Genomic DNA, 17,853 nt, shown 5'->3' with positions numbered 1-17,853 from the left:
GTAAAATATGAGTACCTGATGCAGGTTAAGTGATGTCAAACACATATCGTACTTAGCCTTCTGCCTGAAAGCAGGATATTTGCTCAGTAAGTGATAGCTTTAGTGTAAACACTGTTTTCTGAACAAGGTGTTCAGTCACGTAGTGAAGGTCAGACGTCAACCGACCACTTCTGGCTGGGAACCCCACCTCCTCGTGTCCGAGACCGTCCTCACACGTGCTCTCCCTGGGATGGGGCTGGGTGTGGGTGGGGTTGTCACTGTCTCGCTGTGGCCCCTGCAGAGGCCTCCTGAGTCTTTGGGCTCACAGTGACAGAGAGTGGTCATGCAGGTGGGCTATTTGTCATTCGGGAAGTGAAGTCAGAGCTTTGAAACCCTGGCTCTCTGATGACTCAGGCATTTTCTGGAGTCTTCAGTGCTATTATGAGGTGAAGCAATGGAGGGTGGGGTGATTCCCACGTGTTTTTTTCCTTTTTGAATAAATGGCTCTGAAATTCTGGAGCTGGCCTCGTGCCAACTGCATTTACTTTTATTTAATCACTCGATAGACTCCTCTGTGAAAACTGGGGTAATTAGGCCCAAAACGTATCACCCAGAGGCTTATTTTAACTACGTGAAATAAAAGCTAGATCCCAATTTCAGCAAAATTACCAGTTTGTTTCCCTTCCAAGAACTTCTGGCAGTGCTTAGGTTCCCTGATTCTCCCTGTGGGACTGTCCATCCCCAGCGCCAGGGAGGCCAGAGGCAGGGGATGGCCTTCTCTAGAGCAGACAGCATCAGGATTCATCGGCCAGGGAGGGGTTCCCTGACAACCCCCCTCACCTGTGCAAGCAAGCTTGGACGTTTCCCCCCACACTCTGAGACCTAAGGGACAGCACAAAGTACACATGGTCTGATATCAGACGTCCCTGGGTTCACAGTCCATCTTGCTACTAGCCGTGTGACTTCGGCCAGGATGATTCCATCCTCTGAAGCTCAGTCAGTCTATTCTCCTGAACAACGGGAGAGGATGACACTTACCTGTGAGGACTCAAAGATGAGCTCTATCATACAACAGGGATTTTCAGTCAAACTTACTTTTTTATTTTTTAACAATCTCTGAAGAGTACAACCAGTGCAATAATAAACCACTGTGTTGCAGTTTAATTGCTAGCATATTCTCTTTGTAATGTGAACAGAAAATCATGGTGCATCTTACATTTGATAAAATATGACTGTAGCACATAGAAACCATTCCCTGGTAAAAATGCAAGCTCTCAGATTACTGGCTTTTTCCATTACGTGTCTGCTCGGACACCACTACCTTCTTAAAGGAACCAAAAATATGTGAAAGGGAATATTGGTTTTACAAGAGTGTTTGGATTGGGCCAAAAAAACACCAATAACTTCAGTCAATACATAATATTTGCAAGAATCTTGCATACATCACTGTTTTCCAATCTTATGCTTATGACAGACATCACTAATCAATTCAGCACTTCTTTCCACCGAGCCAAGATGTAGCCCCGGAATCTTTCTCAACACAGTGCAACAGGCAGCCATTGAGAACCCGCCAGAGTTGGCACATAAAGTGAAATCTATTTTCTGTCCCTGACTCAGGACCTTGGGAGGCAGGGAAAGAGAATGGGCATTGGCCAAATTAGAAAACTTACATACATGACAAAGATCTCAAAAATGATACAGTTCATTACACAGAAGAAACCAAGGTCTAGAGTGTGGAAACTTTCGCCAGCTCTCCCTTATCCAAAATGTCCTTTACCAAACCATGTTGCCTTTCTCATCATCAGAGTCAAAAATCCTTGGTCATTTAAGTAAACAAACATTTATCTGATAGATTAGACTCTGGCAAAGAAAGGAAGAGACGGCAGCAGTCATGTAAAAAGTTTTTTGCTTTTTGTTTTTGTAAACTTTCCTTCTGCTCATTTGTCACCACCGACACTTCATTGTTCAGGCAGACGATCTACAGAAAAAATCAGGAATGGCTATTTCCAGCAAATGATAATTACAATGTGCTATGCACAAGAATCAATCCATCCTAGCCCTATGGTACCTGTAATTTTAATATATTTTATCACAACATTTCTACTCCTACAAATAAGAAAAAAAGTCACTATTTAATCCCACATAATGACACGAGAACAACCAGCCCTACATACCCAATCGGGCCTTCTCTGGATTTCAGAAGAACTAGACATGTCTGGTGTTTGCCGTAAATATTGACTGTTTAATATTCCAGAGTAATGAAACTAACCAATAAAAATCATATCTGGAAAATTAAAAGTGATGGTTGGAATGGGGATCTCTCCTCCTTGCCAGATTTCAATTTGAGATGAAATTGGGGCCTTCAGCACTAAGACAGGGACCCCTGACCTCTGAGTAATTACTTTCCAACATCATTTTCTTTAATTTAGATGAGCTAGTTCTAGTCTAAGAATTGCTGGAAAGGCCCATTTTATGAAAATGAAGCCAAATCTTAGGAAAGACCTGTTTGTTTCTTCCTTCTAGTTCAGGAACATCCCTGCTCCTAGTGAGGCATGCTTGTTACATACCTCTAGTACTCCCCATTCAGCACTCTTATCATTGTAATTACAGCAGCAAACCCAAGAGTCATTGAGACTAAGGACACAGCTTGCAACTGAGAACGTCTGCAAGGCTCCTGGAATCAGCCCAGGGGGCAGGGAAAGTCTGAGCAGGCAATTCCTTACACTTCTCCCACACTCCCTGAGATGTGGGTTCCCGGTATTTAGAAAAAGTGTTCCTTGAAGAAGGAAAAGCAATCTAAACTGAGGGAAAAGCATGTACAAAAATATGAAGGTATGGTACAGCACCACATTTTCAGGTAGTATTTCACTCATTCATTCGCTCAACAAGCATTTATTGAGTAACCACAGGAAGCCAGGCACCCTCTGGGTGATAAGGATAAAAGAATGAGTAAATGTGATCCCTGCCCTCAAGGGGGTCCACAGAATGTAGGGGGCATGAGCACAAAAATCAGAAAATCACCTTGCAAGGGACTAAGTGTGGCAAGCCTGATGACTGATCGTGTACAGGGACTCTGAAAGCAAACTGGGGAGCCAGGTGGGGAGGCACTGAGGTCAGATGTGCTGAAAACAGCAGGACTTAGCAGGTGGTTGGAAGCGGCAGTGGGCGAGTGAGAGGAAGGGGTCAAGGGCAGCTCCTCAGTTCTACGATGTCAGTACCCAGTACCGTAAGCTGAGATCGTGACCGCAGGGAGTGTGGAGTAGGCTCCAGGGGGCTGGTGATGCGTTGGGTTTGGGATACAGTGAGTTTGAGGTACTTCAGAGGCATCCCATTGGAGGTCATGGTTTTCTTGTGGGCACAGACCCACGTCTAACTCATTTCTGAGCCTCTGCGCTGAGTATACAAAAGGTTCTCAGAAAATACTGAATGAATAAACACATGAATATTACGTAGAAGAAACACATGTGCAAATGCTTCTCACGTATTATTACATTTAATTCTCACAGCAACTCTATGAGGAAGGTCTGTTATTACCCCCATTTTACAGATAGGTCTAAGACTTATGGTACAAGAGAGAAGCTATATATGTCAAGTTCACAGATAAAAATGACTTAAAAAAGAGGCAGAGCACATGGAAAGATGCTCAACATCATTAGTCATCAGGGAAATGCAAATTAAAACCACAATGAGATGCCACTAGAATTGTTATGAATCCACTAGAATTGTTATAATCCAAAAGACTGACAATACCAAGTGTTGGTGAGGATGTAGATAAACACAGAACACTCATACACTGTTGGTGGGAAAGTAAAATGGTACAAACACAGTGGAAAACAGTTTGGCAGCTTCCTCTAAAGTTAGACATACACTTCCCATAGGCCCAAGCAATTCCACTCCTACGTTTCTACCCAAGAGAAATTAGAATATGTTCACACAAAATGTGCATGTGAATGTTCATAGCAGCATTATTCATAACGGCCAAAAATCGGAAACAATTCAAGTACCTACCAACTGAAAATGAATAAACAAAATGCGATATATTCATACAGTGTAATACTATTCAGCAATTAAAAGGAATTAAGTACTGAAACATCCTAAAATATGGATGAACCTCAAAAACATTATGCTACAGAAAAAAGCCAGCTACAAAGGGCCTCAAATTGTCTGATTTCCCTTACACGAAACCTCCAGAAAAGGCAAATCTATAGAGACAGAAAGTAGATTAGTGGCTGCTGACCTAGCTGGGGTGGGGCTGGAGGGGTAGGAGTGGGACGGAGAGGGACTGCAGACAGAACTTCTGGAGGTGAAAAAAGTGCTCTAAATTGAATCTTGGCTATGGTTGCACACTGTATACATCATAAAAACTCATCGAACTGAATGCTTATTATGGTTAAATTTTAAAGTATTTAAATTATATCTCAATGAAACTGTTAAAAAAAAAAAAAAAAGAAGATGAGACAGCCGTGTGATTTAGAAGAGATGGGGAGACCTCAACTGGTCGGTGAAATTCGGAGAGCTTTAAAAGGGAGTGTATTTGTGCTGGACCTTGAAGACTAGATAGGATTTCAACAGATTAAGATGGCACATAAAGGAATTCCAGACAAAGAAAGCAGCATGAAAGTGAAAAAGTGCCAGGCATGTTTAGGCAATCTGCAGACATCCATTTTGGCTGGATATTTGGAGAAAAGTAGATGAAAAGGCTATAAATTTTGGTTATGGCCAGATCACAGAAGCTACGAATGGCCAGACTAGTGCATTTACGCCTTAATTTGGTAGACAGTGGGGAGCCGCTGAACATTCTGGAGTAGGGGAGTTTCCTGGCAAAGATGAACAGGCCAGCAGTGAGCAGTGTGCAGTGGAAGGGCCAGCAACCAGGACAGAGCATCAGATAAAAGTCTCAGTGCGAAAGAGGGCCAAACTATGCTCACCTCACTATGTCGATAACGCAAAGGGACAAAGAGACACACTGTACCAGAGAGAAAGGAAGATAATAATAATAGACACCAGTTATTTGGCGCTTTCTATGATCCAGGCACTGTTTTAAAGAATCACTGCTCTGAAGGAGAGACAGAGCGTGAAGAGCCTGCTATAGATGGAATGAGCCAAATGGATGGATGACCATCTTTAGGTCTGGCTCCAAAGAGAAGGAATAAACATTAGGGAGGTCATAAAGTGTTTATTTAAGGTGCATTATGGGAACTGCAGATACGGAAGATTATAACTGAATAAGAAATGGTGATGCTTTTAAGGTGGAAGGACAGTAAGACAAACAACAGAGAATGATTTACATGGCTCTCTGCATCAGTCAGGCAGGAGTACCCAGCACTGCTGGTGCCCTCTGAGGACGTCACCACTCCTTTAAATGTACATAATATACAGTAAGGAACCATACACTGACATGAGGAGACAGAACCAAATGGGTATAAAGAAGATGGTTACACCTGGCTGCTTCTAGAGATCAAATCCTTGCCAAGCTACTGTTAGAATAAACACTCAGCATGTTAAGTTCTGTAACCATGAAGCAGGACTATAGTTATTGACATCAACATCCCCAAACCAGCTCATACTGTACCAGTTTAAAGCAGACATCCCAAACTGGCTTTCCGAGAGCTGAACCCAGCTGTTTGAGGATCATAAAATGTTTATAAATATTTTTTAGTTAGCTGCCAACACTTAAACATCAGGAAATTTCACATAAAGTATGGGGATTTTTAGCTTCTCTCGAGAAGTTGGGAGTTCTAGCATCTGTATGGCTAATCCCACATGGTGTCGGTCAATCAAAGTTGAGTAGTGCTTGTCTTCATTAAACTTTAGAGTCCCTGCCTGGTACACTTCATTCTTTCCTTCACTCATTCAGTCACTCATTCTTTCATTCATTCGTTCAACAAGTATTTATCAAGTACTTACTATATGCCAGGTACTGCTGTAGGGTCCAGAGATACAAACAAACAAAATAGACAAAAATCCTTTCAGTCTGGAGCTCATATTCTTACAAGGAGAGCCAGCCAATAAACAAATAAATAAAGGAATATATATCTATATCTATCTATATATCTATATAATCTATAGATATCTATATCTGTATCTATCTGTATAGCTATATAAATTATATAGCTATACAGATAGATATAGATATATATCTCACTCATTTGGTGATAAGTACTAAGAAACATGAAGGAGAAGGGCATAGAAATTGAAAGAGGATGGAGGGGTGTGCGGTATTATAGACAGGGCAGTCAGGGCAGGGAAGCCTCTCTGATTAGATGGCACCTAAGCCAAGATCTGATTAACAGGAGGGCACAAGCCCTCAGACCTGAGGGAGAGAGAAGCCAAGCAGAGATGGAAAACCACCAGTGAGTTTAAGCAAAGGAGTGACATGGTTGGACATGCCTTACTTACAAAAGGCTTCTCTCTGGTGAGAGAACCTTCCACCATTCATAGATGAGGAAGTTGAGGCTCAGAGAGGCGCAACTCATCTGGTACACTCATCCTGGTAGACAAGTTCTAAGTCTAATTTTATTTCAGCAACTTGAGTTAACTCTCATGTTCTCCCAACCCACGCAGGAAAAATCTGACCCATATAGTCCAAAACAAAGCAACGATTGGTGCTGAGTGTTTGACGAGACCTGGTGTTCCAGAAAATTCATTCCTTGACCCCAGTTTGAAATGCTTGACAAGAGGAAAAGATCTACTCACAATCAGAACGTGATCCCGCCCCATCGTGATGACTGTCCGGTTCACCGTGCGAAGAAGCTGGACCATGATTTCTTGGATGTGGTGGTAGGTGAAGGCCTGTAACACAATCAGAGACATCTGTGTGACAACCAGGACACTGTATCTGCACATCTATCCCACAGGACATACAACAGTTGTCAAACATGGTGATCACCAAGATCACCACCACCACTACCGTCAGCATCCACATCAGCACCATCATCATCGTAATCACTGTCGTCATCATATCTCCATCGCCATCACCACCTGGCTTTGGGCACCAGGAACTTCACTAACCACCTTAAATGTAAGTCAGTGTTTAAGAGCTTAAGCTCTGGAATCAGAAACTTACGGTTCAGAATAGTAACTCTGTCAAGAATTATTGTATTATATTGGCTGAGTTACCTAACTTCTCTGAACCTTGGTTTCTTCATCTGTGTAACAGGATCTAACCTGGAATAAGGAGGGGATTTGATGCAGGAAATTGTCTATACAGGTGATGAAAAAGCTGAGACACCAAAGAAGGTAACTTAGGGATTAGCAACAGCAGGCGGCCACTGTCATCCCTAGGCTGCAGAGACAAATACAAGGAGGCAGTCTTTCTGGAGCCCGGGACTGGGGTTACGTGATGGTAACTGTAATATGGGAGAGCTTTGTGCAGTGGACACTGCATTATCCACATTGGAGGAAATCCACAATGAGCCAGGTTGTAACATTTATAGGGTTCTGTCCACTTTAAATACAAGTCCCTGAACCTTGGGTAGGACTTACCGATGCTTTTTGAGCATTTTTGGGGGTAGGCAAGGGTTTCATGCATGTTTACCTACACCCTCAGATCCTTTTACCGGCATAGACTTAAGGCACAGATTTTCATTGATGCATACCTGGGAGAGTGGTCATGGCCAAGAGGAAGGGCCTTGGGATTATAAATTCAGTAGCTCTGTGTCTGAGTTCCAGCTCTGCCCTTGCCAGCTATGTGACCTCACTTATCATCCTAACCTTTCTGAGCTTCAACTTCCTTATCTATAAACTGGAAGGTTCTCTCTCCAGTCTTTCAAGGTTGACGTGAACATAAAAGTGACACATGCCATGGTGGAAAAATACACTCGCCTAATTCCACTGCAGGAGAATCTGTAGGTCTGAGATAGATCCTGGACATCTGTGATTTCTGAATTTTATGTACGCTATTCTGATGGCTGAGAACCATGACACAACACAGTAAAGCTCTAGAAATGAAGGCTTGTTATCTGGGAACATCCTGTGACTCCAGCACCTAACCAGACCCTGACATCAAGAAAGTGATAAATAAATGGTGGCTGAAAAAGCAGATGACCACTCACTCATTTATAAGTACCTTATTAATCTTTGCTGCATTCAACTTAACTGTGGTTTGTCTCTTGATGTAACGAATGAATGGAAAATAGATTCATAGTTGGGGGAGGGAGAATGAGATAACAAAAGAAGATGTGCTTATTAAAAAATTCCCTCCCCTCCCAGTGTGCTTTCCGTGACTACTGGCACCCAAAGACGAATAACCCAGAGCTTGCTTTCTCTCTCTGCCCCAGACTCACTTCTTCTGTATGTTGGCTAATCTCCGATTCCCCAGCCCTGTGGAGCTCACCAGAAGAACCTTTGCCACCAGAGCTTCCATCAGAGCATATATTTTACAGAAACAATTTCTCATACTCCATTAAATCCATCCAGACCTCAATCTCTTGCTAGGTTTGAGCTCACCCTCCACCATCCAGCCTTTCCCCACATCTGGCATTTCCTCCTGATGCTCAGTAGCGGGCAAGAGAAAATCGCCCTTTACTTCTTGGCTGCAGGTGAACTTCTCTCCTGACTTCCATCCCGTTTGTTTCTTCAAGCCTTTTTACTGACTTACAATCTCTTATTTCTTGCATTATATGAGCGTGATGCTTACGGTAATAACAACAATAGCTAACTTTCTGTGAGTTCTTACTAAACGCCTGGCACCTCACTAAACATTTTACTTCCTCTCACAACAAGATTGATGCTGTTATGATCACCATTGTTTGGATGAGGAAACTGAAGCCAGAGAGGTTAAGTAATCTGTCCAGGGTCACACAGCCAGAAAGTCAGGGAAAAGAATTCAAACCCAGAAGTGTGGTCCAGAGCCTGCTCCTCACCTAAACCCCACCCAGGCTGACTGGAACATGAACACAGATCTCTGGTTGTTACTTTGGAACCTCATTAGCCTCTTTCCATATGTCAAGATAGACAGGTACCCTGCCTTCAATTCAGCCAACTTCCAACTGCCTTCAGTAACTTCTGATCTTTTATTTCCCTTTTAGAAAATCTTCAGTGCTTTTTTTTATTACTCCTTTATCTTCTCTTCATTCCTTTGCAATTTCATCAACCTAAGCCCACTGCAAATTTATATGATAGTTTCCATTTCATGTTATTTTTTTTTTCAGGATTACATCTCTTCCTTTACCAATAGAGATAATAAAACCCTTTTCTCTTGCCCTCCTGCCCGCTGCTTCTTTTAAATAGTCATTTCTTCTTAGTCCAAAGAGTAGCAATTAGACTGCTTGGGAAGTTTGGTATTTAAAAGTCGAAAACTGACAAATTCAATTCATTTCACTCTGAAAGCTCCCAATAAGGGAGGCTGTGTAGCAGAGTGTTCTGGGATCAGACAGATTTGAGTTTGAATCTCAATTCTGCTTATTTGAGCTGGGTGACCTTGAGCAAATTACCTTTCCTCTCTGAGTCTCAGCTTCTTTATTTATAAAATGTGGCAAACAGTAGAAACCTCAAAGTACCGGTTTGAGGAATAAATAAAGTACTGCAGGGAAAGCCCTCGATACTAAGGGTTGGCGCGTAGTAAGCCTTCAGTAAGTGGTGGCTGCAACTCACGTTCCCCTAGGTCTGCAGCAGCATTCCGGCCAGGCTTGCAGATTCCCATCACGCAGCAGAGAGTGCAGGACAAGGCAATGCATAATCTAAACTCTGGATAATATCGAAATGTCGTCCAAAGAATGTATAGCATATATGCAAATGGAAAACTTTCAAGATGATAAACCTGTGCGAAGTAGTAAAAATGCAGCCACAAATCACCCGCCGTTAATCGATCCACTGCCAGGCAAGTGGCGGGAACCTCCAGGAAAGTGTCTTCTGGGCTCGACTAAACAGTGGCTTATAATTGAAATGACAAAGTCAGTCTTCCTATTATGGCCCTGGCAAAGATATTAATCCATCCAACCTAAATATGCTGCAAATTGTAGTGACTTTTTTCTTTTAATAATCATAGGCTGTGAGATCTGGAAGGAACTTGGAGTCCTTTCTTTAAATGAAATCTTATCCATAAACCTACTACATAACATAGTGAAAGGAGAACTTGAAGTGGGTGGGGCAACCCCTGTCTTCCTAGCTCACCCTAGGCCTGAAGCCAGCCCAAGGACTTTGTAGGATGAGATTCAAAACTACTGTTTTCCAACAGTATTTCCAGAATTGTAACATAGCATACCATATATGAGACGATTTAAAGTAATAATACACAGACACAGCATTTCCTAACTTTGAATCAAATTATGTGAAAGGTACCCCCTTCTTTCAGTTTTTTCTTTAACCCTTTTAATAACACCAAGTAGAAAAAAATCTCTCTTTGGCGCTAATATGTTTTTAATACCCCTTTAGTTCATGCAAGACTCCTTTTTTTTTTTTTTTTTAATTTATTTATTTATGGCCGTGTTGGGTCTTCGTTTCTGTGCGAGGGCTTTCTCCAGTTGCGGCAAGTGGGGGCCACTCTTCATCACGGTGCGCAGGCCTCTCATTATCGCGGCCTCTCTTGTTGCGGAGCACAGGCTCCAGACGCGCAGGCTCAGCAACTGTGGCTCACGGGCCCAGTTGCTCTGCGGCATGTGGGATCTTCCCCGACCAGGGCTCGAACCCGTGTCCCCTGCATTGGCAGGCAGATTCTCAACCACTGCGCCACCAGGGAAGCCCAAGACTCCTTTTTTAACAAAGAGGAAAGTCCTCAGGTTACAGCAGACAGTACGCAACAGCATCTAGTTAGAACTTAATAAAATTGTTTCATTTTTATTGTGTTTATTTTTAAAGTTATATTTATGGCAAGTGTTTAGGAAAAAGATCCAAAACTTGGAAATAAAGCAAAACGAGGATGCATGGTTTTTATTTTATTATTTTTTTGAGCCTACTATTTTATTTTATATTTTTGAACTTTTGAATTTTATTTTATTTATTTTTTTATACAGCAGGTTCTTATTAGTCATCCATTTTATACACATCAGTGTATATATGTCAATCCCAATCTCCCAATTCATCACACCACCACCGCCCCCGTCACTTTCCCCACTTGGCGTCCATATGTTTGTTCTCTACATCTGTGTCTTAATTTCTGCCCTGCAAACCGGTTCATCTGTACCATTTTTCTCGGTTCCACATATATGCGTTAATATGCGATATTTGTTTTTCTCTTTCTGACTTACTTCACTCTATATGACAGTCTCTAGATTCATCCACGTCTCTACAAATGACCCAATTTCGTTCCTTTTTATGGCTAAGTAATGTTGCATTGTACCTATGTACCACACCTTCTTTATCCATTCGTCTGTCGATGGGCATTTAGGTTGCTTCCATGACCTGGCTATTGTAAATAGAGCTGCAATGAACATTGGGGTGCATGTGTCTCTTTGAATTATGATTTTCTCAGGATATATGCCCAGTAGTGGGATTGCTGGGTCATATGGTAATTCTATTTTTAGTTTTTTAAGGAACCTCCATACTGTTCTCCCTAGTGGCTGTATCAATTTACATTCCCACCAACAGCGCAAGAGGGTTCCCTTTTCTCCACACCCTCTCCAGCATTTGTTGTTTGTAGATTTTCTGATGATGCCCATTCTAACTGGTGTGAGGTGATACCTCGCTGCAGTTTTGATTTGCATTTCTCTAATAGTCAGTGATGTTGAGCAGCTTTTCATGTGCTTCTTGGCCATCTGTATGTCCTCTTTGGAGAAATGTCTATTTTGGTCTTCTGCTCATTTTTTGATCGGGTTGTTTGTTTTTTTAATATTGAGCTACATGAGCTGTTTATATATTTTGGAAAATAATCCTCATGGTTTTTAAATAGAGCATTTCTGATACGCCCATACTGGGGGAGAGGAGAAAGGTCCTCTTACCCTCTCAGGAAATGTATCTGTATTTGATTAACCATCTACAATTGATTAGAAACCAGAAATATCATAGCTATATAAAGATGGAGGTTAACTTGTAGAAAAATGACCAAATGTGATTTTTTTTGTTTTGTTTTTTGCTGGTTCTCTAAAGTTTCTACTGATCTGTAGAATTTTGTCTTACATGTAAGGACAATTTTCTATAAGCATCTCTTCTCTCCCACAAAAAAATCAAGAACTCTAAATAACTTTTGAATCAGCTCTTTCATTGTTCAGCTTGTTCCCTAGTTTATCAAATAAAACTCTGATACATGCTCACTATCTAATTGTATAAGATGGTATTTTTAACCATTTGAGGGCTCTACGTTATACAAGTGATGCTGACTACTTAATGGCAGTGATATAAATTTCTTTATTTTTATCAAAGTTACAAATGTATGTAGTTTAAAAACATTCTCCAAGGTTCATTAAAAAAACAAAACAACAAAACAGCAGTGCCTCACCTTTTCCTCGCCAGGGGAACTTCTTTACTTCTTTTAGCTGATGTAGTTGTTATTTTGGTATTTGTGACCATGTTGCCAGTAACACCACCTGCATTACTTCTTTTTTAAGCAAATGCTTTCCTCTTTCTGGTATTATCTGTAAACTCTCCACCATATAAGACAAGGATTTCACTGTTGTTCCCCCCTCTGCCCCATTAGGTCCTGGCATCCTTCCCATTTCTCCTTCTTCCCATACAGCTATACTGTAATTTTGGTTTGATCAATAGTTGGTGTTTAAAATGTTTTGTGAACTATGACCAATTCCCATTTCTTGTACAACTTTTCATTTCCCAAAATGAAAAAAAGCAATTTTGGGGAAAAAAAATCAGATATTCCTTTTAGTTCTTTGGATGATTGTTTTTAAACTATCTTTTCCCTAATTCATGATTGCCTCTTCTCCTATTTTTCAAAATTCTCTCTGCCTATCTTTAAGTTTGCTTTGCCTTATGGAGTCACTGTTCTCCTCCACGTTACTCGTCTTCTGTTTGCCTGTTTTGCACTCTTTCTTGTTAAGAGTTCTTCCTTAGTTCTCTGTAACCGGTGGTGGTAGGTCACATTTCAATGCAGGTGACTCGAAGGCTGTTTGCCAACTCTGGGCATATGAGTAGAGCTTGTGGTCTGGGAGCTTCACTGCAGGGTGATCTGGTTGGGACAGTTAGTAGGAGAGGTTCAAGCATCAGTATATACAGGTTTTTCTTCTGGATCGGTCTGGGCTGGTCGGATTACACAGACGAGAATTCTCTGATTTCTCTTGTCTGAAGGGTTAAGACCTGGCTGCCAGCATTCCAGGAGCTGAGTGGGAGGAAAGTGCTGGAGCCTGCAGCTTCCACGACGCATACTCTGATTAAAAGCTTGTTGTGAGTATGGCATCGCTGCCTTCGATTTTGCCCGGTGTATGCTACTCCAGATGCCCGCTGTCTTATCCTCCTTATAGAATAAACCTCCAGTGACCCAGCTGCACGGAGTCAGGCTGCTTCTTACACAGACTCGCAACTGGTCCTACTTGTTTGAACTCCTCTCCTCCATCTCACCGCCGGCGGCACCCGGTACTACCATTTCCTGAAACTTTGGGGGAATCTTTGCTTTCGATTGGAAGAGTTTTCAGCTTTCCCTGCTGCTGGCTTATGAATCACCCTTCTTGGGTCTGCTGCGTCATTTATTACTTTTCCACTTGATATCTACCTTCCTTTTAAAAAATAACTCCCTTTAATATTTTTCAGTAGGTTTTTAACAGGGAGCAAAATATATAACTATGTTTCATCTACCATCTTTTCAGGGATTTCTACGCTAAAATTTCATGTTTAAGTGTTTATAAGTGAGCTGATTTAATTAGAAATATTAAAAGTACATGGGATAATGGTTAAATAACAAAAAATGAGACTGTGCAATACAAATGTCTGAGGCTTTGAAAAGAGTTCTAATGCAGCTCCTAATTTTACAGAAAGAAAAGCTTCCATTTTTTTTTTGGAGGGGGGGTGCGATAGTATAAGGTCATGTGACCAGTGACAAGTCGTGTCATCAGAGCTAGAATGAAAAATCAGTTCTACTGAGCAAGGTCCAGCCGACTGTTCCCTCTGCTCCAGCATGCAAACAGTCTTGGGCCTTGTGTTCACGCCAAGGACAATCCCAGCTCCTCTTTTCAGTATTAAGATGAAGAATACCAGGTCACAGCTACAGAGTTAAATCCAAAGACCTTCTCTGTTCGTTTAACAAAAGAGAAATAATGCATATTCTGACCATAACATCTATGGCCACTACTATTTTTCTCTGCTCTGTGTTCCTATATAAGAAGTCTTTTCAACCTCTTTCTGATCTTGAAGGCACCACAAACACTCACCTAGAAAGAAAATATCCTAAATTCCAAAAGAGAGTACCAGCCATCACCTAAAGCAGAGTCGCCCTCTCTCTTTTTTTAGCTCCTGGAGGTGATGTGGTTTTCTCATGAGTTCTGGGTTTCATGCTAGTTTATTTCCTCCCGTGTGAACTGGTTTCCATCCTGAAAGACTTGACTTCACTGCACAACAGCTCATTGTGTGAAGCAAGCGACAGAGGCAGCTGCTGACTCAAGAGAAGTGGGAGTCGGGGTCAGTGAAGTCGGGCGGGGGGGCTTTGCTGCACCCCATCATCTCTGCCTCTCCTACCCACTGGACCCCGCCCCCCCCCCCCCCCCACTTCCCAGGTAGGACTTGGGCAATGCCTTCATGTGGTCATGAGTGTCTGCACCATGGGTTAGCTTTCTCTAGAAGGGGAGAGTTTGAGTTGGTGGTAGAGGGAGATAATAAAGGAAAAGAAGACATGGGTTCTCATTCTTACGCTGCTGTTACCTGACAATCTTGAGGTCATCCTATAAGCTAGGAGCTGTGCATGTAGACTTGACATCTATGATCTCATTTAGTTTTTTTAAAAAAATCCAGTGAAGCCCCAGATGTGAAATACGAGGGTAAGAGAAGCTTAGTCACTTGCCCAGGAATTATCCACTCACCGGGGGCCAAGCCTGAACCCAAGCTCAGCTCTGTCTAATTCCACGCTCCTTCCCTGATATGAAGTGCGGTGGTGCTGGGAGGTGGGAGATGCTTCAGGCCCTCCAAAACCTCTCTGGCAATGATTCTCAGGGTTACGAAAATACAGAGTCTCTCCTCGCACAGAGGTTATGGAGCTACCACTAATTATGCTCCTTTCTTGTGTTGGTCAACCTTACAACTCTGAGCCTCAGTTTCCTCATCTGTACATAGGCATAATCGCACCCACAGTATCAGAATTATCTTGAGAATCTCATGATTCTCTGCAGGTATTTCTAACACTGATCGCTAATATTTTTTGAGCTTTTACTACATGTTGTGCATATATTACCTTAAGGAATTCTGCAAGCCCCTCCCTATGAAATGCAGGAAATACTTCTATTATCCCAGATTTACAGATGAGGAAATAGACTCTGGCTGTGGTCACACACCATGTAAATGCTGATCCAAGCTCCAGCCCAGGCCTGTCTGACTCCAGAGTCCAGGCTTGTAACTGCCACTGCCTCCATCTTTTAGGATCACAGAAATGAATGGATGCGGCAGCACTCTGTAGATGATAAATCATTCAGCAAATTTGTCCAAAGTAAATAATAACACAAACATTTGTGTGCACAGCTGTTTATAGCATATTGTATTGCTTATAATATCCAAATGTAGCAAGCAAGATAAATGTCCCCAAATCAGGGATCCTCTTATATAAATGATGGCTTATCCACACAGTGGAGTAGGAGAGCATAGATATTCCTTGATCTGGAAAGATATCCTTAATATATCAGTAAAAGGAGACTACAGAGCACCACATGTGATAGAAGCCCATTTACGTTTTTGAAAAATATTTTCTATGTCCTAAAGGTCTGGAAAAATGAATAGGAAATCATTACACAGGGAGAAGAGGGAGAGGTGTGAGGTTAAAGGGATAATTTACTTGCTATGGTTTGTTGGACATTTTCACAGCAATCATGTACAGTAACAAAGAAAACAGAACTACTGCCCAATTGGAACGAAATGAAAGTCAGTCTACACACCTAAGGAATCATATTACAGAGGACTGAGAGGATACCTGTGAGGGACTGCGGTGTGCTGCAGGCAGCCCCGTGTTCAGAGGCGAGGGTGCTTCCCCTCCCCGAGAGCTCCCAGCCTGTGCTAGCGTGGCCATGCAGTCTCAGCGCTCACATGCTGGAGGGCTGTTGTCAACGTTACCGAGCGGACAGAGAAGAACTACAAAGTCACGTGGGTTAACACTTTTGTAGAAGGCGCAACTATGAAATATTTTATTCCAGTTATCAGATGCTTTTAACTTCCATTTCCTGGCAGGTGAAAAAAAAATCTACTTAAAGCAACCAGAAAAAGAAAAAAAAAAAAAAAATGACAAAACCATCACCTCCCACAGAAAAATCCCATTGTGCCTAGAGAGAAATGTTGCTTTTATTCAGATCCTGCAAGTTGCTCTGTGGGGCTTTTATTAAAATACACTGAAATCTCCAACCTACAGCCTAGAGTGGAAAAAATGAACCTCCCAAGGTCTATGAGTCCAACATCTTAATGCTGATGAATGGAGGCCGGTTGGAGCCATTTGTGAAGATGTACCTTGGAGATGCTCCACTTTGGGGCTTTGTTCTTCAAAACAGGAGGAATCTACGGGGATTGTGTAAGGAGAAATGGATAAAGAACACAACTAACATCTGTTGAATTCATACTACGTGCCAGGCAATGGGCTATGTGCTTTGTATTTATGATCTCACCGCATCTTCACCAAAACCCTGGGAATAAGTATTACCCTATTTTAAGATGTAAAATAAGATCCATTCTAATCTAATTATTATTACTGTTCAGTATATACCGAGCACTTAATATATGCCAGATACTATTATAAGTTCTTTACACGAATATCTCAGCTAATTCACAGAATAATCTTACCAATCTACTACACTGGTTCTCCACATGTTACAGATGAGAAAATTCAGAGGTTTATGAGACTTGTCCAAAGTCACTGAACTGTAGGTGATAGAACTGGATTTGAATCCATGTCCTCTTGGTTGCAAGGCTCCTGTGTTGTATACATGGCTATTTACAGCAATTTCGTATTGTTTGTAATAGCTAAATGTAACAAGGAAGATAAATTTGCAAATGGCCCACCAGAAATGGGCACCTTTAAGGTCTCCACTGTAGAAATGGGGTCTGTGAACTATTTATAATATTTTTTAAAAATTAACAGAAATTGTACAGTAACTCGTTTTCAGTGTTATTACATTGGCTTAGGGCAATGTCAAAATTCCTTGTTTGAATGAGAATAAGATAAACTCCAGATAGGAACGCTGTTGAACTCTGCTGGTTTAGAAAATTCAGAAGGCGCTTATATATTACCCTTTTTTTAATGAGTAAATAAATTATCTAATGTTTAATACATTTTGCTTGTTCAGGAGACAATGTATTTTACGCCTCCATCAGAATATGGTAAGGAGTGGTGGAAAAAACCCTGGTGGTGAAGATCTTTGCTCCTATTTATCCAGAAAGTCATGCAAATATGGTTCCATCCCTCCATGTCCTGATTACGCAGAGAGCCTCCTCCCTCCATTCCTGCTCTCCTCTCTCTCTCCCCTTCCACTGGCAGTCTGGCATTTCCCTTGTTTCCTCCTGCTTTATGCCTCTGCTTTGTCACCAGCCTTCACCCACCATCCTGGGATGGCTTTAGCCACAGGCAGAGAAGGTACCTATTCGGACCAGAATGCTTCTCCCCCACCCCAAATATACCTCCAACTATTTGTTGATATTTGAGGTTCCATGAATAAAATGTCATTCTTTGACTGAAGGCTAATTCTCTCCTGTTAAAATGAGGCCCCGAATGAGAGCATTAGAATACTAGACTACAAGCTCCTCTGAAGTAAAAGTCATAACATATCCACTCCTACCTGACCCCCCTTCATGGTTGAACAAATGTATTGT

The 17,853-nt window shown here is 41.8% G+C and overlaps 1 protein-coding gene across 1 annotated transcript in view; it reads right to left on the bottom strand.

The window, feature by feature from the left end:
• The window catches only part of DOCK2 (dedicator of cytokinesis 2), a 385,217-nt gene that overhangs the window by 229,586 nt on the left and 137,778 nt on the right, over nucleotides 1-17,853 (bottom strand). The window contains exon 25 of the mRNA XM_059917659.1: nucleotides 6,676-6,771. Within this exon, the coding sequence (XP_059773642.1) occupies nucleotides 6,676-6,771 (96 nt within the window). The remainder of the gene's footprint in view (nucleotides 1-6,675; nucleotides 6,772-17,853) is intronic.

Source organism: Balaenoptera ricei, chromosome 3 (genome assembly GCF_028023285.1).
Source record: "Balaenoptera ricei isolate mBalRic1 chromosome 3, mBalRic1.hap2, whole genome shotgun sequence".
Lineage (NCBI taxonomy): Eukaryota > Metazoa > Chordata > Mammalia > Artiodactyla > Balaenopteridae > Balaenoptera > Balaenoptera ricei.
This window is presented reverse-complemented; position numbering and strand designations above follow the sequence as displayed.